This window comes from Cherax quadricarinatus, chromosome 18 (genome assembly GCF_038502225.1).
Source record: "Cherax quadricarinatus isolate ZL_2023a chromosome 18, ASM3850222v1, whole genome shotgun sequence".
NCBI classification, from domain to species: domain Eukaryota; kingdom Metazoa; phylum Arthropoda; class Malacostraca; order Decapoda; family Parastacidae; genus Cherax; species Cherax quadricarinatus.
The window spans coordinates 45,141,922-45,167,912 of NC_091309.1; the positions used below are offsets into that span (position 1 = coordinate 45,141,922).

A 25,991-nucleotide genomic window follows, 5' to 3' on the forward strand; every position below is an offset into this window, starting at 1 on the left:
ACACCTGACAGCCGACTGTTCCTAACGGTTTACCTCCTCGCTCCAGGCACCACTCTGCAAGTCAGCTCCGCCGTCCCACTCGGGCCCCAGATCACACAATCGTTGCTCCACTGCCGGCGCTTCCGGCCCTCTGGACGATTGTCGCCTGGGACACTGTGCCACAATATGATCATAAGAGCAACAGAGGCGACACGTCCGCCATTGACCAGCGTAATGCACAAAAACTTGCGTTCTGTGTCCCACCAACGTTATGTATGATGGGATCGCCTGTGCCAACGACATCTTGAGAGTATATGACCCCTCAGGGAGCCCCTCATATGGCCCATCCTTCCAGACTCCCATCGTCGCCGAATGCACCCGTCCATAGCTACTAAAATCCTCCTTCAGCCCATACACAGTTGCCTCGAAAGGCACATTACGCACCTTAACCCATGTGTAGTATTTGGATACATTGTGCATGATGACGTCCACTGCCAAGTTGACAGCTATCCTCTTCTCCTGGAATTCTTCAACGAGCCTGTCATACAAACTGGCACGATTCAGTTTTACGAAGATTCTTGACATGCCATTCAGCGCCACACTGTATAATTCCTTTGTTGGTACACGGTAGACGTCTCTGATGATGTTTGGCAATAGGACGTTCATTGATGCAGTGCTAAGCGTCCCTCTGACCAGTTCTATGCAGACAGTGTTCACATGGCGTACACCTCCCTTCTCCATTTTGTCGATGCACTGCCAAAGATAACCACCAGAGCACAGGTGTAGCAGTCAAGACGAGCGTCCTCTCACACCAGTGGTTGAGAGGTGAATGTGCCAGGAGCTGACGTTATCGCTTCAGGGGGGGAACTGCCATGTTGAAAACATCTGTTTACTCTAGAAATAAGTCACTTTGACTTTTCTGGGGTTATCCTATCAATCAATCAAGTTTAGTCTCTATAAGGATCACAATGTGGGGTTTATAGATTTTGGTTATTGTGTGGTTTACATGTAATAAAATACTAATTACGAAGGGGCCACTAGGACACCTAGCATGGCTAAGCATTTCAGGCAAAATTAGATTAATTCTTAACCCTAAATTATTACAAATTGTGGAGTAAGTTGACTAAATACTAAGGGACTAAATACTAAGTGACTAAATACAAGTTTGTGAGTTTAGCAATGCGTGTTGAGAAATGGTATTACCAGCTAAGCTTATACATTTTGTATAGGGAAAATTTAACTTAGAAAGACAACTCATCGCCTGCACAGCCGCCCCTGCAGACGAGGTCTTGAGAAGCTGTCGAAGTCATTCCTCAATGGGCTGAAATGAGTTATAATTTGTAAGATTATAAATTACCCCTAGGGGGTGTTATGTCAGCATATTTCATTCACTGATTGCTGACAAACTTATGTGTGTGGACTCAAAGGTCCACATATCACCGGGGTTTATGATAAGTGATTAACTCACGATTTTATACTCAACTGCACAGTCAATAATAGTACATCACGAGTTAGAACACTTACCTGGGTATATGTATCTGACCCGTAATTATGCCTGGATATCCGTTGAGTTGATTGAAGAATAGTGTTCTTTGAAGAATGTTACACTACACTCTGTTGGATCGCAACACTCGTTGTTACACTGTTCATCAATAATTGTTCACACAATATCACTAAGAAGTTGATCACTTCTCTGTAAGTGTTTGTCGTGTTTTGTGAGACACTTTGTTCACACTAACACACAGAGCGTTCTTTGCTGGTTATCCTGGCGTCAGTGTCACTCTCAGTAGAGTCAAAAGTAATCTGAAGACGTCACAGCACCCCACGCCGTTACTGCCCCCAGCACAATGGAAAAGCTGACCTAGTACTTTTTGCTTCCTTGCCACTTCCTCCATGAAGCAAAGCAGAATGCTTGATTCTTGCTGTCTTAAGCATAGACAACAATGTACACTATCTTTACCATGGTAATAAAGTGGGAGTAGGATTTTCCTTAATTGTCCTGCTAAGGTAAGAGATGGACTGTCTCTTATTAAAATACACTTTTCAACAGGAGTCTGCAAGGAGCGTGGGTCTAAGCGACCACGTCCCATACTCGTACTGCATTTGGGATCAATTACTCGCTGTAGCAGTAAACAAGATGCTTGCCCCTTTTGAGAGGGCTGGGCCCCTCAGGGCTGAAAGGGGCTGAAAGGGGCTGAAGGGGGCTGATACCCCCTCCTGGAGAAAATTTCTCCACAATGTGAATGCTTTTGTTTTGGCACAATACACAGTTTCTATATTGGAGTATCACAGGCAAACTTATGACTTGTTAGAAATCATTATTTAAAGATTAAGATTCGTATTTGTGTTGATAGTCAAATGGGTGAGTGAGTGTATGTGTAAACCCCCAGGTTGTTTTTATGTAGTTAGTTGATGGGGTGTATCAGGGAGTTAAGATGTTTTCTAATGGTAGTTTTGAAGGTGATGACCGTGTCTGCAGTTCTGGAGTTTTCAGGTAGGGTGTTCCAGATTTTAGGGCCTTTGAAAACATTGAATTTTTGTGATGGTTTAATCAGACATGGGGAATGTCATAGAGATGTTTGTGTCTGGTGTTATGCCTGTGGGTCCTGTCACAACTATCAAGAAAGCGTTTTAGGTCAAGGTTAATATTGTAATTTAAGGTCCTGTAGATGTAGACTGCACAGTAGTAAATGTGGATGTTCTGAACAGGGAGTAAGTTTAGATCTATGAAGAGTGGGGGTGTGTTGCCAGGGATGGGATTTAGTGATTATTCTTACTGTGGCTTTTTTGTTGGATTATTATTGGCTTTAGGTGTGTTGCTGCAGTTGATCCGCAGGCACAAATAGCATAGGTGAAGTATGGATAAATGAGTGAATGGTATAGTGTGAGAAGGGCATTTTGCGGCAAGTAGTATCGTATCTTCGAGAGGATCCCAACTGTTTTGGATACTTTTTTTGTTATGTGTTGGATATGGGTGTTGGAATTCAGGTTGTTGTCGAGGTATAGTCCTAGGAATTTGCCCTCATTATGTCTCGCAGTTAGAGTGTTGTCGATCTTAATGTTAAGTTGCGCGGCACCTGCTCTGCTACCAAACATAATATAGTAGGTTTTGTCAGTGTTAAGTGTAAGTTTATTGACTGTCATCCAAGTCGATATTTTGAACAGCTCCTCATTAACAATGGTGTTGAGGGTGACAAGATTAGGGTGAGAGATGACATAAGTCGTGTCGTCAGCAAAGAGAATGGGTTTCAGGTGTTGGGATACGTTTGGAAGATCATTGATGTAAATGAGGAAGAGCAGGGGACCAAGGACACTTCCCTGCGGAACTTCAGTATCAATTGGCCGTGTTGATGATGCTGTGTCTTTAATGGTGACACAATGATACCTATTAGTAAGGTAGGATTTGAAATATGCAAGCGCATGATCACTTATACCATAATGGTCAAGTTTGTGGAGTAGGATGCCGTGGTCTACTGTGTCAAAAGCTTTTCTTAGGTCAATAAAAATTCCTAGCGATCTCTACACACATGCTGCTATGTCTAATAATCTATGTAACTGTGTATACCTGAATAAACTTACTCAGGAGACATTGTCTAGTTATTCCTGTAACACCTCAAGCTCAGAGTTACATGTGTTCGATATTTATTGTACAACAATTTTCTTTAATTATGTCATGACAGAGGCTACGTCCCATCAGCTTCCTGAGTTATATAGTATATGAATGAGACGAGATAAACCTTGTATTTCTCTATAAAATCCATTTTGATTACAATACATCAAATACACTGTAGGTTTAAAATGACTTATCAGACATCACCTTGATAATGTTAACTAACTGAATCCCAAAATTGCATGAACGAATAAAATAAATTTGAGACCGCCTAAATGTTCAACGAAACGTGTACCTTCCTTACACAACATTTTTCTCTGGTAATAAATAATAGGTTAGGATTGCTTCTGTTTTCCTTTATCCTCCCCCCCCCCCCATTGCACTTTCATAACTAAGCGCTAAACTCACAAGAGTCTGTGCAGTTTTCACATGACATATTATTGATTATAATATAAATATTGTAAATAATGTATGATATATATATTTTATAATGTTTCTAGTTAACGTTATTATGTCATACGATCCACGTACATCAGTAAACAAATCCGAGTATTATTTCACTCTCTTGGCCTGGATAATTTTTTTTCCAGGATGATTTTGCTTATTAAAATAAATTTGCGTAGTTGGAGTTATTGTTGATATAGATGACAGCTCCAGTGTAGAGGAGAGCATACTGGGCCTGAAAAAAATGATAATGATCTTTAATACAAACTTTAAATAATGTAAAATTACGGAGTTGTAATCTTTTAGAATATCCAGTTGTATCAACAAAAACTGGAACTACCATTTTAATTACCAAGATGCAATATATATATATATATATATATATATATATATATATATAGATATATATATATATATATATATATATATATATATATATATATATATATGGTATAAACCTTGGTAATAAATACCGACAAGATGGTTTAGAAAGACACGTAAGCAAACACTATAACATATTTATTAGAAAACGTTTCGGTCCTGGGACCTTGATCACTTCTAACATCAGTTCTAACATGTTAGAAGTGATCAAGGTCCCAGGACCGAAACGTTTTCTAATAAATATGTAATAGTGTTTGCTTACGTGCCTTTCTAAACCATATATGTATATATATATATATATATATATATATATATATATATATATATATATATATATATATGTATATATATATATATATATATATATATATATATATATACACACCAGACATTATAGAGTCATGACACTCCTCTGCATTAGACCGTTACTGCTGTATCACTGAAAGTGCAGTGTGCATGTGGGGAGTTGAGGAGTAGTGGTGGTCTTGAAGGGATACTACCAGCAGAGGTGTGGAGGAGGTTTGTTTACCCTCTGTGTTCTGCCGGGGTTGGGGGGTTAAGTGGTCGCTGAGGACTCCATCATTGAATGCTGAACAGAAGAACACTTCGATTAACAGTGAGAACATGGTGATTAGTGTGCCAAATGGCGAGGGTTTCTCTAAATGGAATAATAAATGTATAACTGATAGCAAAAGTTAGTCAGTGACGTGCATCTTCAGTGATCAGATAGGGCCACTCTCCTGGCCCCCCCCATACCTGGTCCCCTCCCCACATCCCTGGCTAGTTAGTTTAATATGTTTATTATGCACACAATACCCATCCTGTGGGAGGTAGTCGGAAGATTACAGAGGTACATAATGGGTCCAGGGACTGGACTCCAAAGTCTTGATAGCTGAGCAAATTACAGAGGTAATGAACTTACAATTACAAAGGTAATGAACTCACAATTACAAAGGTAATGGACTCACAATTTACAAGGTAATGAACTCCAGGTAGGTCTGATCACAATCATGACAAATTACAAAGGTATTTACAGATTACAGAGGTACGTAATGGGTCCAGGGACTGGGTCCCCAAAGATTTGATAGCTGAACTAGGTACAAAGGTAATGAGCTCACAAGTTACAAAGGTAATGAATTCTGTAAGAATGGTTACTTACGTTTATACATGGCTACAATCATGAACAAATTATAGTGTTGATAAATTAGACACAAGTGCAACTCTTGGGTATCTTTATTGAGGAAACGTTTCGCCACACAGTGGCTTCATCAGTCCATACATAGGAGAAACTTGAAGAACAGGAGGAGAATAAGGTAATCAGTCCCTCAACCTTGAGTCGATGTGTTCAGTCCATCAATCTTGAGTAGAATACGGCAGATGAGCGGAGAAGCAGCTTATAAACCGTATGGCAGGAGAGGTGTAGCAGTCATAGGTGGTGTCACATTTGTTCAATGTGGAAGTAGGTTGTGCCCAAGAATTAGGCAAGCGAAGAATTCCTAAGTATTAAGATCCCAAGAAGTTGCAGTGTCTGACAGGTTTGTAGATGAATGGTTCAGAGAATGCAACTTCTTGGGATCTTAATACTTGGGAATTCTTCGCTTGCCTAATTCTTGGGCACGACCTACTTCCACATTGAACAAATGTGACACCACCTATGACTGCTACACCTCTCCTGCCATACGGTTTATAAGCTGCTTCTCCACTCATCTGCCGTATTCTACTCAAGATTGATGGACTGAACACATCGACTCAAGGTTGAGGGACTGATTACCTCATTCTCCTCCTGTTCTTCAAGTTTCTCCTATGTATGGACTGATGAAGCCACTGTGTGGCGAAACGTTTCCTTAATAAAGATACCCAAGAGTTGCACTTGTGTCTAATTTATCAACATGTCGGTTCTCTGAACCATTCATCTACAAATTATAGTGTAATGAGCAATTCACACTTCCACACCCGGTCACAACTGTAGTGAGTTATTGGTGCAAATATTGATTGTTGAGTCACACACATACACACGCACACACACACACACACACACACACACACACACACACACACACACACACGCGCGCACACGCACACACACACACACACACACACACACACACACACACACACACACACACGCACGCACACACACACACACACACACACACACACACACACACACACACACACACACGGCAAATGCAGTTCCCATTTTTAAAAAAGGAGACAGAAAAGAGGCACTAAACTATAGACCTGTGTCACTGACGTGTATAGTACGCAAAGTTATGGAGAAGATTTTCAGGAGGAGAGTGGTGGAGCACCTGGAGGGAAACAAGAGTATAAACGCCAACCAGCACGTATTCATGGAAAGAAAATCCTGTGTCACAAACCTTCTGGAGTTTTATGATAAAGTAACAGAAGACACGAGAGAGAGGAGTGGGTTGATTGCATCTTCTTGGACTGCAAGAAGGCCTTTGACACAGTTCCTCACAAGAGATTAGTGCAGAAGCTAGAGCATCAGGCGCATATAACAGGAAGGGCACTGCAATAGATCAGAGAATACCTGACAGGGAGGCAACAACGAGTCATGGTACGTAATGATGTATCACAGTGGGCACCTGTGATGAGCGGGGTCCCACAGGGGTCGGTCCTAGGACCAGTGCTATTTTTGGTATATGTGAACGACATGATGGAAGGGTTAGACTCAGAAGTGTCCCTGTTTGCAGATGATGTGAAGTTAATGAGGAGAATTAAATCTGATGAGGACCAGGCAGGACTTCAAAGAGACCTGGACAGACTGAACACCTGGTCCAGCAAATGGCTTCTCGAATTTAATCCTGCCAAATGCAAAGTCATGAAGATAGGGGAAGGGCACAGAAGACCACAGACAGAGTGTAGGCTAGGTGGCCAAAGACTGCAAACCTCACTCAAGGAGAAAGATCTTGGGGTGAGTATAACACCGAGCATGTCTCCGGAAGCACACATCAATCAGATAACTGCTGCAGCATATGGGCGCCTGGCAAACCTGAGAACAGCATTCCGATACCTTAGTAAGGTATCATTAAAGACACTGTACACCGTGTATGTCAGGCCCATACTGGAGTATGCAGCACCTGTTTGGAACCCGCACTTGATAAAGCACGTCAAGAAACTAGAGAAAGTACAAAGGTTTGCGACAAGGTTAGTTCCAGAGCTAAGGGGAATGTCCTATGAAGAAAGATTAAGGGAAATCGGCCTGACGACACTGGAGGACAGGAGGGTCAGGGGAGACATGATAACGACATATAAAATACTGCGTGGAATAGACAAGGTGGACAAAGACAGGATGTTCCAGGGAGGGGACACAGAAACAAGGGGCCACAATTGGAAGTTGAAGACACAAATGAGTCAGAGAGATAGTAGGAAGTATTTCTTCAGTCATAGAGTTGTAAGGTAGTGGAATAGCCTAGAAAATGACGTAGTGGAGGCAGGAACCATATACAGTTTTAAGACGAGGTTTGATAAAGCTCATGGAGCGGGGAGAGAGAGGGCCCAGTAGCAACCGGTGAAGAGGCGGGGCCAGGAGCTAAGACTCGACCCCTGCAACCACAAATAGGTGAGTACAAACATACATACACACACACACACATATACACACATACACACACACACACACACACACACACACACACACACACACACACACTGTAAGTACGTGTCGGTCAAGTCCCAGGAGGTTGGGGGTCAGGTCACAAGAAGTTGTGGGCAGCCAAGAACCACTGAGACTACATTACAGCACAAGCCACCTACCTTCCAGTACATAATAAACCCACACATAATTCCACACAAAATTACACACACACACACACACACACACACACATACACACACACACACACACACACACACACACTCACACTCACACACACTCACACACACATATCCAGACTCACACATACACTCCTCCCCTCACCACCGACATCTCACTACTTCCCCTGATCCCTCCCCTCTCTCGTTCACCCTCCCCTCCCCCATTCACCCTCCCCCTCCCCACCCCTCCCCCTCCTCTCCCACATAGCCACAGTTCCTCCACTACCTCCCCCCCCACACTCTGACATACACACTACTAACCTAACATACAGAACTACATAGGTTTCCCACTCTGAGGCAATCAGGATAAAACAAAAATGGGTTGCCAGAGAGCAACCCAGTCCCTGGACCAATTATGTACCTCTGTAACCTTTTGAATACCGCCCACAGGATGGGTATGGGGTGCATAATAAACATATTAAACTAACTAACTAAACAGAGAGCAACAAGAAAAACCAAGGGACAGGAGGAGGAAGCTGCAAAGGAAGATTGGGCAGCAGAGCTCACAAAAAGGGATCATGAATGGGAAAAGAAACTAGAGGAGCTTAGCATGAGAATGGAAGAGAGGATAGATATGGAAAGCAGGAAGTGGGAGGCGCATGTCAAAGCAGCAGAGGCTAGGATACAGAGTTTAGAAGAGGAATTGAAAAATCTGAAACAGCCTAAAGAACTAAAGAACATTTTGGGATTGACAGCAGTGACTGCTACATCAGCCACAAATAAGGGGACAGTAGGGAAAGTAGGGGCACAACTGCATGGAGAAGCTCTATCAGAGGAGACTGTAGTAAATGAAAGAGCTAAGCTTTATGTGGAGGCCCTAACAGACAACAACAGAGCCCAAGGAAAACCGAGAAGGGAAAATGACAGGCCACTGAGCCCAAGTACATTAGCCAGTGAAACTGAAGAAAGGAAAGCTGCAGTGGAGGAAACCAAATTAAATGAGGGGATACACAGGGATATGCAGTGGGAGAATGAAAGGGTGAGGTCAGTCTTTGTGTATGGGCTCCAGGAAGTTGAAGGGGAAACATATGAAGCAAGAAAACAAGGGGAAAAAAAAGCAATTGAAAGCATCATGACTCAGCTGGAAAATTTTCGGAGAATAGGGAGGTTTGTAAAAAAAAGAACCCGGCCAGTGAAAGTGACCTTCAAGGCAGAAGCGACTCAGACTAGGATCCTGCAGGAGAAAGCACGATTAAGGGACATGCCGGCATACAGGAAGGAGTATCTCGACCGCGACAGAACACAAGAAGAAAGGCAGAAACTGAGAGAGATGGTACAAAGGTGAAAGGAGGAAAGAGAGGGGATGGAGAAGACAGACAGGAGATCCCAGACCCAGGAAGAAGTTCAAATACAGCCTCCCTCACAACTTCCTATAGAAGCCTCCCAACCAGGTCAACCCCAGTGCAACCAAACACTCTAAATCAAAACACCCATGCCACATCCAATGCCCCCATCCACTACATTACAAACTCCACCCCCACAGCAACAACCCATAGTTCCTTACTAGGTCTCCCACTTCCCCAACCCCAATATACCTCCCAGACCACAGTCTTAGAAAAGAAGTTGAGGGTGTGGTATACAAATGCAGATGGAATAACAAACAAGTATGAGGAGTGGCACGAAAGAATCAAGGAGACATCCCCAGACATAATAGCACTCACAGAAACAAAACTCACTAGAATAATAACAGATTCAATTTTTCCATCTGGATATCAAATCCTCAGGAAAGACAGAGGGAGGAGAGTGGAGGAGGAGTTGCACTGCTCATTAAAAACCAGTGGGGTTTTGAGAAAACGGAAGGAATGGATGGCACGGGCGAAAGGGACTACTTAGTAGGAACAATCCAGTCTGAGGGACATAAGGTGATAATTGCAGTAATGTACAACCCACCACAGAACTGCAGGAGGCCAAGAGAAGAATACGATGAGAGCAACAGAGCAATGATCGACACACTAGCCGAGGTGGCCAGGAGAGCACACATGGGGGGCAGCAAAGTTACTAGTTATGGGTGATTTCAATCACAAGGAGATTGGCTGGGAAAACCTGGAGCCCCATGGGGGTCCCGAAACATGGAGAGCCAAGATGATGGATGTGGTACTGGAAAACCTCATGCATCAACATGTTAGAGACACTACCAGAGAGAGAGGAGAGGATGAACCAGCAAGACTGGACCTTGTATTCACCTTGAGTAGTTCGGACATCGAGGGTATCATGTATGAAAGGCCCCTGGGAGCTAGTGATCATGTGGTTCTGTGCTTCGACTACATAGTTGAGCTCCAAGTGGAGAGAGTAACAGGAATAGGCTGGGAAAAACCAAACTACAAAAGGGGGAACTACTCAGGCATGAGGAACTTCCTTCAAGACATTCAGTGGGAGAGGGAACTGACAGGAAAACCAGTACAAGAAATGATGGAATATGTGGCAATAAAATGCAAGGAGGCAGAGGAGATGTTTGTTCCCAAGGGAAACAGAAATAATGGGAAGAACAGAACGAGTCCTTGGTTCACCCAAAGGTGTAGGGAGGCAAAAACTAGGTGTACTAGAGAATGGAAAAGGTACAGAAGACAGAGAACTCAGGAAAATAAAGAAATTAGCCGAAGAGCCAGAAACGAATATGCACAGATAAGAAGGGAGGCTCAGAGACAACATGAAAATGACATAGCATCAAAAGTAAAGACTGACCCGAAGCTGTTGTACAGCCACATCAGGAGGAAAACTAGAGTCAAGGACCAGGTAATCAGACTGAGGAAGGGTGATGGGGAATTCACAAGAAACGACCAAGAGGTATGTCAGGAGCTCAACACAAGATTTATAGAGGTATTTACAGTGGAAACCAGTAGGACTCCAGGAAATCAGAACAGGGGGGCACACCAGCAAGTGCTGGATGAGGTACATATAACCAAGGAGGTGAAGAAGCTGCTATGCGAACTTGACACCTCAAAGGCGGTGGGACCAGACAACATCTCTCCATGGGTCCTTAAAGAGGGAGCAGAGATATTGTGTGAGCGATTAACAAAGATCTTCAACACATCATTTGAAACTGGGCAACTCCCTGAGATATGGAAAATGGCAAATGTAGTCCCAATTTTTAAAAAGAGAGACAGACATGAGGCACTAAACTACAGACCTGTATCACTAACGTGTATAGTATGCAAGGTCATGGAGAAGATCATCAGGAGGAGAGTGGTGGAGCACCTGGAAAGACACAAGTGTATAATTGACAACCAGCACAGTTTCAGGGAAGGAAAATCCTGTGTCACAAACCTACTGTGCATTGAATCTGTGCATTGAATCTGTGCATTGAATCTGTGCATTGAATCTTGCACTGAATCTGTGCATTTGGAGCCACACCCCAGCTAAAGCTGGGGTGTGGCTCCAAAACGACCCTGTTTTCCAACCACCTCAACCCTGTCAGCCATCTCCTTCCTGAAATCTGAAGTCCAGCTCTACACTACCGACTCCAGCAGAACTCACAACATCACAACTCCTTGCAGTACCTCTGCAATCCTACCTCCCTCTCCACCCTCCAATACCCTCCCCATCCTTCTTCCTTCCCACTCTTACTTACCTTTAGGTCAGAACCTCCTTAACCTCGTTAACCTTAGTAAGGAATCGTTCAAGACACTGTACACCTTGTACGTCAGGCCCATACTGGAGTATGCAGCACGTGTTTGGAACCCGCACTTGATCAAGCACGTCAAGAAATTAGAGAAAGTGCAAAGGTTTGCGACAAGTTTAGTTCCAGAGCTAAGGGGAATGTCCTATGAACAAAGGCTAAGGGAAATCGGCCTGACGACACTGGAGGACAGGAGGGTCAGGGAAGACATGATAACGACATATAAAATACTGCGCGGAATAGGCAAGGTGGACAAAGACAGGATGTTCCAGGGAGGGGACACAGAAACAAGAGGTCACAATTGGAAGTTGGAGACTCAGATGAGTCAAAGGGATGTTAGGAAGTATTTCTTCAGTCATAGAGTTGTCAGGCAGTGGAACAGCCAAGAAAGTGAAGTACTGGAGGCGGGAACCATACAGAGTTTTAAGACGAGGCTTGATAAAGCTCATGGAGCAAGGAGAGAGAGGACCCAGTAGCAACCAGTGAAGAGGCGGGGCCATGAGCTAAGAATCGACCCCTGCAACCACAAATAGGTGAGTACACGCACACACACACACACGCACACGCAAGAACACACACACACAAGCACACACACACCCACACACACACACACACACACACACACACACACACACACACACACACACACACACACACACACACACACACATACACACACACACACACATACACACACAACTATCCTCAGAACCCCACAACCTATCACACCATCCCAACACACACTACAATCAATACCCACAGCTTCCACCCAACCCCCAACTATAGAATCCCACAGTATGCTACCAGGTCTCCCACCCCCACAGGTCCCCCAAACCACAGTGTTGGAAAGGAAACTGAAGGTATGGTACACAAACGCTGATGGAATAACAAACAAGTGGGAGGAGTGGCACAAAAGAGTCAAAGAGGCATCACCGGTTATCATAGCTCTCACAAAAACCAAGCTTACAGGTATGATAACAGATGCCATCTTTCCAACGGATACCAGATCCTGAGGAAAGACAGAAGGAACAGGGGGTGGAGGAGTGGCACTGCTGATCAAAAACCGATGAAATTTTGATGAGCTGGAGAGAGGAGACAGTGGAGAAGAAAGTGTTTACATAGCGGGAGCGCTTTACTCTGGAGGTCCCAAGGTGGTAATTGCAGTGATGTATAACCCACCACAGAACAGCAGGAGGCCAGGGCAAGAGTATGACGAGAGCAATAGAGCGATGGTTGACACACTGGCTGCAGTGGCCAGAAGAGCTCATGCATGCAGGGCAAAGCTCCTGATCATGGGTGACTTTAACCACAAGGAGATCGACTGGGAGAACTTGGAGCCACATGGGGGTCAAGATACATGGAGGGCTAAGATGATGGAGGTGGTACTGGAAAACTTCATGTACCAACACGTAAGGGACACTACAAGAGAGAATGGAGAGGATGAACCAGCAAGACTGGATTTAGTATTCACCTTGAGTAGTGCAGATATTGAGGACATCACATATGAAAGACCCCTTGGGGACAGCGATCATGTGGTTTTGAGCTTTGAATACAGAGTAGATCTACAAGTGGAGGGGGAAGCAGGAAGGCCAGGACAAATGAAGCCAAACTACAAGAAAGGGGACTACACGGGAATGAGGAACTTCCTGAACGAGGTTCAGTGGGACGGAGAACTGGCAGGGAAGCCAGTTAATGAGATGATGGAATATGTAGCAACAATGAGCAAGGAGGCTGAGGAGAGGTTTGTACCCAAGAGAAACAGGAATAATGAAAAAGCCAGGATGAGCCCATGGTTCACCCAAAGGTGCAGAGAGGCAACATCAGGAGGAAAACAACAGTCAAGGACCAGGTAATCAAGCTAAGGAAGGAAGGAGGAGAGACAACAAGAAATGACTGTGAAGTATGTGAGGAACTCAACAAGAGATTCAAAGAAGTATTCACAGAGGAGACAGAAGGGGCTCCAGGAAGACGGAGAGGTGGGGCACACCACCAGGTGCTGGACACAGCACCTGGTGGTGTGCTAGATACCTCAAAGGCAATGTGAGCTAGATGCCTCAGAGGCAATGGGGCAAGATAACATCTCTCCATGGGTCCTGAGAGAGGGAGCAGAAGCACTGTGTGTACCCCTAACAACAATATTCAATACATCTGTCGAAACAGGGAGATTGCCTTAGGCATGGAAGACAGCAAATGTAGTCCCAATCTTTAAAAAAAGGAGACAGACATGAAGCACTAAACTACAGACCAGTGTCAGTGACATGTATAGTATGCAAAGTCATGGAGAAGATTATCAGGAGAAGAGTGGTGGAACACCTAGAAAGGAATGATCTCATCAACAGCAGCCAACATGCTTTCAGGGATGGGAAATCCTGTGTCACAAACCTACTGGAGTTCTATGACATGGTGACAGCAGTAAGACAAGAGAGAGAGGGGTGGGTGGATTGCATTTTCTTGGACTGCAAGAAAGCGTTTGACACAGTACCACACAAGAGATTGGTGCAAGAACTGGAGGATCAAGCAGGGATAACAGGGAAGGCACTACAATGGATCAGGGAATACTTGTCAGGAAGACAGCAGCGAGTAATGGTACGTGGCGAGGTGTCAGAGTGGGCACCTGTGACCAGCGGGGTCCCTCAGGGATCAGTCCTAGGACCAGTGCTGTTTCTGGTATTTGTGATCGACATGACGGAAGGAATAAACTCCGAGGTGTCCCTGTTTGCAGGTGACGTGAAGTTGATGAGAAGAATTCATTCCATCAGAGACCAGGCAGAGTTACAAAGGGATCTGGACAGGCTGCAGACCTGGTCCACCAATTGGCTCCTGGAGTTCAATCCCACCAAGTGAAAAGTCATGAAGATTGGGGAAGGGCAAAGAAGACTGCAGACGGAGTCTGCGCACATCAACCAAATAACTGCTGCAGCATATGGGCGCCTGGCAAACCTCAGAGCAGCATTCCGACATCTTAATAAGGAATCGTTCAGGACCCTGTATACCGTGTACGTTAGGTCCATATTGGAGTATGCGGCACCAGTTCGGAACCAACACCTAGCCAAGCATGTAAAGAAACTAGAGAAAGTGCAAAGATTTGCAGCAAGACTAGTCCCAGAGCTAAGAGGTATGTCCTACGTGGAGAGGTTAAGGGAAATCAACCTGACGACACTGGAGGACAGGTGAGATAGGGGGGGGGACATGATAACGACTTACAAAATACTGAGAGGAATTGACAAGGTGGACAAAGACAGGATGTTCCAGAGACTGGACACAGCAACAATGGGACACAGTTGTTAGCTGAAGACACAGATGAATCACAGGGATGTTAGGAAGTATTTCTTCAGCCACAGAGTAGTCAGGAAGTGGAATAGTTTGGGAAGCGATGTAGTGGAGGCAGGATCCATACATAGCTTTAAGCAGAGGTACGATAAAGCTCATGATTCAGGGAGAGTGACCTAGCAGCTACCAGTGAAGAGGCGGGGCCAGGAGCTTGGACTCGACCCCTGCAACCTCAACTAGGTGAGTACAACTAGGTGAGTACACACACACACACACACACACTCACATATACACACGTGGTAATGCTTTATTTACAGGGAGCAAAGTCATGGTTTCTCCAGAATGGTCTGTAATATACCACTGTGGATAAAATACTTTGCCATTTCTTGAACATTTCTGAGTGAGTTGTCTCTAAATTCATTAATTTTATCGCACTCCAGTACATAATGACGCAAGGTTTGACAATAGTCCATCTGGCAAAGTTTACATTTCGTTTGGTCTACATCTGGTGGTGGTGATTTAACCTGCCAAAGATACTTGTAACCCAGCCGGAGCCGGGCGGCAGTGACATCCAAGAATCTGCTTACTTTGTTGGATGCACCACAGACATGTGGCTCCTCCTGCATGATAAAATGATGATAGAAGGACTGACTGGTGTTAATCTCCCTGAGTCTAAGTCAATAAAATTCAGTTGAAGTTCTTTTCGTATTATTGTTCTCAAACTACTACCTGACAAGCCAAGATTGTAATCTACTCCCTCTTTGAAAGCATACAGCTTAGCCAATTTATCAGTACTATCTTGAATCCGAAGACCAATGTGAGATGGAATCCACAGCATATGCACTCTGACTCCACTGTATACAGATGCGGCAGAGTGAACAGGCAAAAGGGATGGGGGGGTTGGCCTGTACATCGCAGAGTCACTTGTTTGCACAGAACTTCTTAATGCCTCAAATGATGTAAAAGTTTTAGCAGTAAAGATCGAGAACCAAAACCTAGTCATTGTGGTAGTTAAGCCTCCGGATGCAACGTTCCAGCAATTCCAGTAACAGCTGTTAAAAATTGACCACTGTCTGGAAAATCTGCCAGCTCCTGCCTCCAACATCTTGCTCCAGGGGGATTTCAACTTTAGGCACCTAAAATGGAGGAATATAGCAAATAAAGTTGTTGCAGTGATAACACCAGGAGGCAGCTCTGACGAGAACTCACACACACACGAGCTTTTAAATCTCTGCACAAAATTCAATTTAAACCAGCAAATAATAGAGCCTACTAGACTGGAGAATACACTAGACCTCATATTCACTAACAATGATGATCTGATAAGAAATGTCACCATATCAAAAACAATATACTCAGATCACAACATAATCGAGGTTCAGACATGTATGCGCGGAGACCCAGACCGACAAAATGAGATCAGTCACGAGGGAGACTTCACCAAATTCAACTTCAATAACAAGAACATAAAGTGGGATCAAGTAAACCAAGTCCTGAATGGTATAAGCTGGGAGGATAGACTAAGCAACAAAGACCCCAACTAATGCCTAGAACAGATTAACTCGGTGGCACTCGATGTATACTCAAGGCATATTCCTTAAAGAAAAAGGAGGAGTAGATGTAAATAGAAAGAGACAGGCGCTTCCTTTACAGGCGACGGAAAGGAATAACAGAGCGGCTAAAAGAGGCCAATATATCTGAAATGCGTAAGGAGACACTGGTCAGAGAAATAGCAAACATCGAACTTAATCTAAAGGAATCTTATAGGAGTCAGGAATCGCGGGAAGAACTAAAAGTCATAAATGAAATCGAAAGAAACCCAAAGTATTTCTTTTCTTATGCCTGGAGTTACCTGGAGTTTACCTGGAGAGAGTTCCGGGGGTCAATGCCCCCGCGGCCCGGTCTGTGACCAGGCCTCCTGGTGGATCAGAGCCTGATCAAAGTCGAGAACATCATTCAGTATTGGGCCCCTACTTAAACAAGATGGGTCCTACACAGATGACAGCAAGGAAATGAGTGAGTTACTCAAGTCCCAATATCACTAAGTTTTTAGCAAGCCGCTAACCAGACTGAGAGTCGAAGATTAAAATAAATTTTTTATGAGAGAGCCACAGAATTTGGTAAACACAAGCCTATTTGAAGTTATCTTGACACCAAATGACTTCGAACAGGCGATAAATGACATACCCATGCACTCTGCCCCATGGCCAGACTCATGGAACTCCGTGTTTATCAAGAACTGCAAGAAGCCCCTATCACGAGCATGGACACGGGGGTCGTCAAACAATTACTAAAAACAACAGACATAGCCCCACTCCACAAAGGGGGCAGTAAAGCAATAGCAAAGAACTACAGACCGATAGCTCTAACATCCCATATAAAAATCTTTGAAAGGATCCTATGAAGCAAGATCGCCACCCATCTTGATACCCATTAATTACACAACCTAGGGCAACATGGGTTTAGAGCAGGTCGCTCCTGTCTGTCCCAACTACTGGATCACCTCGACAAACGTTTCGCCACGAGTGGCGAAACGTTTCCTTTAATAAATGTCCTGAACTGTACATAAGTGTCTTTTTCCACATCTTGTCGGTATCACCATACCATTTCCTCAATCTCTGCAACAGCAGGTCATGCGAAACACATGTCATAATTATATAAGATGTCTAATGTTGTCCATTCTCATTAGGATGTGATGTATAGATTATCTCCGGCAGTGTAAATAATCTGTCTGCAGGAGGGAACAATGTGTAAATTTATTTATTTTGGTAGGTTTATGTATATAGCGTGTTTTAGGGTGATATATATTATAAGACGCTAATTACCATCAATGACTGTTGGTGGTTATGAGTGGTGACAGCAGACACAGTTACTAGGCATGTGGGAGGGGGGGTTGTTGAATATCAGCGGTAGTGTAGTAAATCCACCACTGTGTACGATATTGATTATTACCATAGGGTATATGAGGGTTAAGGTGTGGTTTGTGTTCTATGATGGATGTGAGCCATCATGTTCAGACATTCCTTGTATTATAGTCAGCCGTTTAGCTGGCTGGATTGTGTTTATATATTTTGTCATTGAAGTTTTTAATGCTCTTGTAAATGTATAAGTATAAGAGATTTGTCACTGAGTATACTATGGTGAAAATGGCACGTTTTCGGGGGGCGGGGAGTGTAAGCATTACTGGGTAGGTATCTATCGTTTTTATATGACCGTTTTTTCATGTGAAGCACAGTACGTATAAGCAGTGTTTGATTTGAGTGCAGCCAGTTCCGATGTCATTACATATATGCTTCTTCAGTATTTGTGTAGTCACAGTTGATTATTGTTCACTGCCTGTATCTTGTTACATATCGATTATGTACCCATATATTTTGTACCTGAGTTTTAAATAAAATATAAAAAATATCATAACACCGGTCAGAGGGATGAGCATTGGCACACACTGCACACCAGTGTGACTTAGCTGGGCATTTCCTGGCAATGTGGCCCCAACGTTGACATTTATAACATCGACGTTGAGGAGGTCTGTACAATGCAACGTTATTGCGTCTGTTGAGGGTTGCACGGGAGTGAATATAGCGTGGCAGAGTCCCCTGGCCAGTCCACTTAGCTAATATCAGACAGTTGGAAAGTCGACGAGGGCTTGAAACTTGCTCTGACGCCAGATATTGAGGATTCAAGTGCTTGTTGACGTTGTAGATGACAATAAGCACTTTAGGTGCCCTTGGTGGGGCAGCTCGGAGTTTGATGTTGGCATATTCGTGAGTGAGAAATTTGTCAATAAATGCTGAATCATTAAGCACAAAGACGTAGTTATCCTCATCGTGGAGAAACTTGATCGTTTTCTCATGATTGTCTACACTAGCTTCGAAAAACCAGTTACACTTGGTCTCTTCATCAGTGTTGTTAGGGAAATCTAACCTGACAACTTTGGGAGGGTGTGCGCCCACTGTGTTGCTTTCAGCAAGCTTTCTCTGGAACACTCGTTCTTTTTTCCCAGCCTGTTTACTAAAATATGTTTCAAATCTGCCTTCACCAACATCTACATCAACACCATCAGCTATACTCATAGCTGACAGCAGTTTCACACTGGCGATGGATTAAAGGATACCGGTGAATAGAAGGGACAAGGAAGGGATATTCACCTCGCTAGACACAGGCAATATGGGTGTAGTGGCCTGTGGGTCACAGTGCCATTTTTAAGGTCATTCACTGGGCCACTGTCATCTCGAGAGTTACCAATACTGCACTACTCGTTAATTACTCCGAACCCGCAGCACTTAACACAGCTAACACACGTGTCTTGGAATGAAAGACAAATTTTCACTCTGTGGACAAACAAATCAGCACAAACTTACTATGTTTATAGATGAATCTCTGTCTTGTTACAGTTAAAAAGCCGTCTCCAAAGAAGTTACCAGGCACTGCAATGCTCGTTAAATTGTTCTTAACCACTCTTGTTTTGTTCCAACTATGCAGCATTCCTCTCAGAAACACTCAGTGCATAGAAGAATAACAGGTACATCTTCCTCAGGTAGAGATATAACACATGTACAAGTGGCACAGTCGGATTCATCTGGCAGGCCTCAGGTCTGGATCATCAACTCACGCAGGATGGGAGATTCGTCCGGGTAGCTGATGAGGTGCAGCAGAGGCATCAAATGGAGCTCTATTTCCAGTGTTACACTAAGTATATCACGAGTCACAACTCACACACAAGAGTTCTCACAACACTGCAGCTGCGATCCAACAGTATAAGTTTCTATGAGGCCCACAGGAGACACTTTCGTAAGAAGGGTGAGGAAGAAACCGTGGAGTGCTGGCAGGAGGACTGACATAGGCACTCAAGCTCTTATGTGGATTGGCAAAATCTACCTCTAGACCTTAAGTGAATAGAGGCGAATGGTTGTGTTCCAAATCGAGGAAGGAGGGGAGGAGGTAGGAGAGGGGAGAGGAGTAGTGAAGGTAGGCCATTTAGAGCCACTTCAAACTAACACTTTCGTGTTTCACTAGGTATATCACTAATCACAGCTCACACATAAAAGTTTCAGCAAATTGCAGCTGCGATCCAATGATATGAGTTGCATGATGAGTTGACAGTCGGGTGATAAGCAGGCCTACGACCTCACTGAACACACGCATCCTCAGCCATTCAGCCCTGACTGTCCCGGGCTAGGCCTACTGACTTCCTGACCAAGGGTTTTGCCATTTAGTGCCCCACCAATTACTCACACTACAACTCGCTAATCCCCCACCATCATCCCCAATGCATCCATGCCGTCCTTCACCCATTACCCCACAGCTGGTGCCCTCCCTCCCCCACAATGTCAACAATGTCACAAGAAGTGCCGGATTCCCAGGAATCTCCACGACAGGGCCAATGCCTTGGAATCCGTCCACGAGGCATCTGCCAGGTGTGCCACTGGGAATGTGCACTCAATCCCTCAAACAGAAACAGTTCATCAACTAAGCTCTTGGAGGGCCCCAGATGGTAACGACCAACAGCCCCTCCCAGCAGATGGAGCTGATAGCTACCTTGACTTCACCTGTACAGAGGACCTAAAACCTACGATCAAATTAACATCCACCAGGACGTTGATGCACATGCCCAAAGCAGCTCACCCTCAAGCTACTAGCAAATTCACTGACCTTTTGAAGAAAGTCAACGATGCTCCTGCAAACAACGGATCCTTCCACAACCTACTGCTATTTGGCAATGCCTGTTTTGCTGTCCCACCAAAATCAGAGCCCAAATTAGCAAAAGAATAGAAGAGGGAAATGTAGCCAGTACACCATAGTTGGGGTGGGGGCTGTAAGTGTAGATTGTGGTTTGTGTTGGGATAGTGTGTTTGGTTATGGGATTCTGGGGGTGGTTCTGTTTGTACTTGCACTTGTTGCTCTGCCCGGCTGTGGTTGTCCTTTGCTGATTATGCTATTGTCTCTCTTCCTAGCTCCTTTTGCTTCTGTGTTCTCTCCCTCAGCTGCTGTCATTCTGTTCTTGTTCTCTTTCGGTCTAGGAAAACCCTATTGTATGTTGACGATTCCTTGAGTCATGGTTTCTCCTGCAGGATCCTGCTTTGCACTGTTTCTGTCTTCAAAATCATATTGACCAAATGATTTCTCCTGTTCAAGTATCCCCCTATTCTCTGAAAATTTACTCTCTCTGTCATGACCACCTTGCCTATATCTTTGATGATGCTTTTAATCTCCTGTTTTTCTTCCTGCCATCTTTCATTGTGTGTCCTCCCCTCGCTCTCCTGAAGCCCATGAATAAACACTGACTTCTCCCTCTCCTCCTCCCATTGCCTTTACCTCTGTGTCTCTGGGTCCCATTTGTACATAGCTATTGTTTCCTTTATTTTTTCCTGTAGCTCTAGGTGGCATAGTCATGCCTCTGCATGGGACCTATCCCACTCTCCACCTTCTCTCCCCTCTCTTAGTGCCGTCCCTGCTCCCAGTTGCTCTCCCCTTTCATTCCTTGGCCATGTTTGGTGGACTGATAGGGTATTAGCATTAGTGATGTCTTCCTTTCCTTTGGGCTTCTCATTCAGTAGGAGTGCACCTGCTTCAGATGCTATGTCTTCTCTGGGCAATAGCCCTGTAACTCACTTCAGCCTATTTACCTCATATTCTAGGGCCTTTATCCTGGCTTCTATGACTTTAGCTTGTGACTCTCAGTTCTTCTGCTCTGCCTCCATCCTCTTCTTCATTTTTGCAGAAAACTCATCTAATTTGCTTTCCCACTCTTGTTCCACCCTTTAACATTGCTCTTCCATCCATCCATTCTTCCTTACCAGAACCATTTTCCATTGATCACCTGAGCCTTCGACTTCCCTTCTGAGCCACCATTTTTTTTGTTAGGTATTATTAAGTAAGTAAGTTTATTCATGTATACATAAATACAGTTACATAGAATCATCGTACATAGCAGCATATGTGACTTATTTCCATTGGGGTCCTTTTACCTCATTATTATAATATAAAGGTTATAATATTTTCTTATTATTCTATAATGAAGATAACATCTTATTATCATACTAAAAAGACTATCTACTACACCAAGGTCATTAAGACTATCTACAATACGAGGGTCATTACTAGGAATAAGGTAAAATTTACACGTATGTTAGCTAAAAAATAGAAAATCATTTCCCTCCCTTTCTGTAGCTACATTCATCAGACACCTTTTGGCACTCTTCTTGAACTGGTTCATGCTATGACTGGCTTTGACATGTGCGGGCAGTCTGTTCCATTCCTTTACTTCTGTACAATAAAAGGTGTTTGAAGCCTGGCCAATGACTGTGGGTACTACAAAGTTGTACTCTCTCCCCGTAGTACTATGATTGCTTTGGTTCCCAACCTTGACAAAATTGTAACGAGCAACGTGCAATGTGAACAGACTGACTGATGTTGTAGTGGCCAGGCTTAGTCTTGGTTACAAGCACTTCTGGCAGTTTGGGAGACACACAGATGATGATCAAACTAAATGCAAATTATGTGATCAGGCATATGGTCACTGTCTTGAACACTATGTGCTTAATTGTCTACTTATTGAGGGATACAGAGACAGTATAATAACCTATGTGACATGTCAAGATATCTTATTAATGAAAGTAAGATACCAGATATATTAAGCAAATTTCCTAAATTTGCTTGTAACAGATAAGTGAACTGTAGATATGTAGATACAAACTCATATGTACACCTGTTAACCCTTTTGGGGCCTAGTTCCTAGGCCTTTTGTGTATTCTTATGTTCTTGCGCTACCGTCCACAGGATGGATATGGGGTGCACAATAAACTAGCCACTTCGGTGGCAAAATCTAATCTGGGTGTGCTGTTTGTATGTGTGTGTGTGTGCATGTGTGTGTGTGTGTGTGTGTGTGTGTGTGTGTGTGTGTGTGTGTGTGTGTGTGTGTGTGTGTGTGTGTGTGTGTGTGTGTGTGTGTGTGTGTGTGTTTGTGTGTGTGTGTGTGTGTGATCGTTCTGAACTGCATGAGCTCTAGCTTTGATCAGGTTCACTTACCTCAGAGGTGATAAACTGAGATCTAGTCAGCAACAGCTTCACCACAGTTCTGTAGACGTCCACACATTGTTTAGTCTGCAGTTGCTCTATCAACAAGGTCATGGCCGCCACCAGTCCACACGCTGTCACACCATCACTGCCACGCACACAAACATACTTATATGTAAATATAATTACACGTATCTCATAAATATCAAATTATTAGGAATGAGGAAAGAGATCAATGATTTTGTCAGTTAAATATCTTTCATTATAAGCAAAAAAGTGTTCAGACACATCCACCCACAGAAACCATCTAATCTATTTTTGAAACAGTGAACTTATCTCAAAATGGATCATTATTAAATCTGAACTCATCACATGCAGAGAGAGTTATGCTTTACTGTACTGTCTGAAATTGCTGTTTTTTAATCAATTTCTTACTTTTTCCTTATTAAATTGTTTCATAACCATCCAAGCTTCATCTGAAGCATAACTTGATGTATTAATTCAAAATTATTCCCCATAACAAACTTTAATTACTAACCCGCCATGACAGTCATATACATAATTCAGGAGCATTTAGCTTCTCTGGTATACTTGGAAAGGTAATTTTGTTTCTAGAACCTAAAGATTCTATTTTAGGTTCTGAAACGATTAGATGGAAGCATTTATTATTATTGTTACAATTGAGTGATAAGTGGTTTATAAAACCGACAAGTTGTAGAATGAGACACTCATGCTACATATGGGAATCTTCAAAAGTGATCGACTGAATACATCGATTCCAGCCTGAGGGACTGATTACCACTGTCTGGAAAATCTCCCAACTCCTACCCCAAACATCTTGCTACTGGGAGATTTCAACTTGGGACACCTAAAATGGAGGAGTGCAGCAAATAAATTTTAGCAGAGAGGCAGGTCAGGTGAAAATTCACACACACAAGAGCTATTAAATCTCTGAACCAAATTCACTTTAAACCAGCAAATATTAAAGCCTACATGACTAAAAAACATGCTGGACCTCATCTTCACTAACAACGACGATCTGATACGTGATATAACTCAGATCATAACATAACAGAGGTACAGGCATGTATGCACAGGGCTCCTAAACAGCAAAATGTGATCAGTTATGAGGGTGTCTTCATAAAATTCAACTTCAGTAACAAAAATATACAATGGGAACTAGTCAACCATGTCCTAAATGAAACAAACTGGGAAGATATACTAAACAAATAACCAAAAGACACAATATCGTGACTGGAACAATACACAAATAACCCGCACATTTCGGTCCGACTTAGACCATTTATAAAGTCACACAAACATAAACGAGAGGAGGGAGTATATATAGGCCAGCAAACAGTGACGGGACAAGAGAGGTAGTAGACGAAGATGAGAAGTAGTGGTAGAGATAGTTGTAGTAGTAGCGGAGTCAAAGACTAAGACATAAGAGCACTGCAAGGGAGCTAGAAGCCCCTTGGGACAAGGGTAGGAACAAGAACACAGAGGGGGGGGGATAATAAAAATGGACCAAGTACCCAAGGCAGAAGAAAGAAAACCCAATGGAGAAAGAGGAAAGGGGAAGAGGGAGAAGGGGAAAACAAGAATCAGGTTACGTCACGGGTGTTCTGAAGTTTGGAGCATTTTACAATGTAATGGGAGAGGAAAGTATCTACAGAGACAAAGCTACGACTAAGATTCATACAAGGAAAGTTGTGTATAAGGGAGGATTCAACCAGACGGTGACTGTGAAAGTTAGACGTAGGGTAGACAGTTTTAACAGAAGACCAGTCTTCCGACATGACAGAAAAGAGCATTGTTGGTGTCAGCAAGCCTAACACTATTCTTGTGCTCCCTGAGTCTGTCAGAAAGAGAACGGCCAGTTTCTCCAAAGTATTGAAGAGGACAAAATGAACAAGAAATAGAGTAGACACCAGGAGAATCTATAAAGGGAGAGATATGAACTAGATTGGTGCGAAGAGTGTTAGTCTGATGAAAAGTAAGTTTGATGTCTAAGGAACGGAGATAGTTGTTGAGATTAGAAAGACTGGAAATATAGGGAAGGCAGAGGACAGGTGAGTTCCCAGGAGTAGAGAGTTTGGGAGAGAAGAAAGTCTGTTTAGTACGTGAGAGGGCAGAGTCTATGAAATGGGAAGGGTAGCCGAGATGGGAAAACGAATTATGAAGAGTGGAAATTTCTGATTCAAGGAATTGAGGATCATATATGAGGAGAGCACGGAGAAAGAGGGAGATAAGAACACTTTTCTTGACAGGAGTGTGATAAGAAAAGTACAGAATGTACATGCCACTGTGCATAGGCTGCGGTAAATGGAAAAAAAACAGAACCTGTATCTGAACGGTGGACCTGAACATCAAAGAAAGGCAGCAAGGAATTAGATTCCCATTCAGCTTTAAACTTAATGGAAGGGGCAAGATTATAAAAGGTATCAAGGAATGGTTGAAAGAGACTAGAGTCACGAGGTCAAAGATCAAAGATGTCATCGATATAGAGGAGCCAGAGTGAAGGGCGCACATCAACAGTAGGAAGAAGAACAGTCTCGAAGTATTCCATGTAGAGATTAGCAAGAACAGGAGATGGAGGAGAGCCCATAGCGACACCGAAGGTTTGAGAATAATATTTACTTTGGAAGGAAAAGGAATTTGAGTCCACACAAAGGTGGATAAGATCAAGACATCAGCAGGTATGGGGAGATGAAGTAACCCTTCATTGGCCTTCTCTCTGAGAAAATTAAGGACATCATCAAGAGGGACATTAGTGAAGAGGGACTCAACTTCAAGACTAAGCATCTTACAGGTCGGGAGAGGGTGAACACGTTCGAG

General features: G+C 43.5%; 1 protein-coding gene across 2 annotated transcripts in view; it reads right to left on the reverse strand.

The window, feature by feature from the left end:
* Positions 1–4,131: 4,131 nt before the first annotated feature.
* LOC128689253 (receptor-type tyrosine-protein phosphatase alpha-like) overlaps positions 4,132–25,991 on the reverse strand; it is an 828,196-nt gene continuing 806,336 nt past the window's right edge. For both annotated transcript variants that reach the window (XM_070086466.1, XM_070086465.1), the window contains exons 25-26: positions 23,166–23,301; positions 4,132–4,268 (exon numbers count right to left, since the gene is read on the reverse strand). In XM_070086466.1, the coding sequence (XP_069942567.1) occupies positions 4,194–4,268; positions 23,166–23,301 (211 nt within the window). In that variant the 3' untranslated portion in view covers positions 4,132–4,193. The remainder of the gene's footprint in view (positions 4,269–23,165; positions 23,302–25,991) is intronic.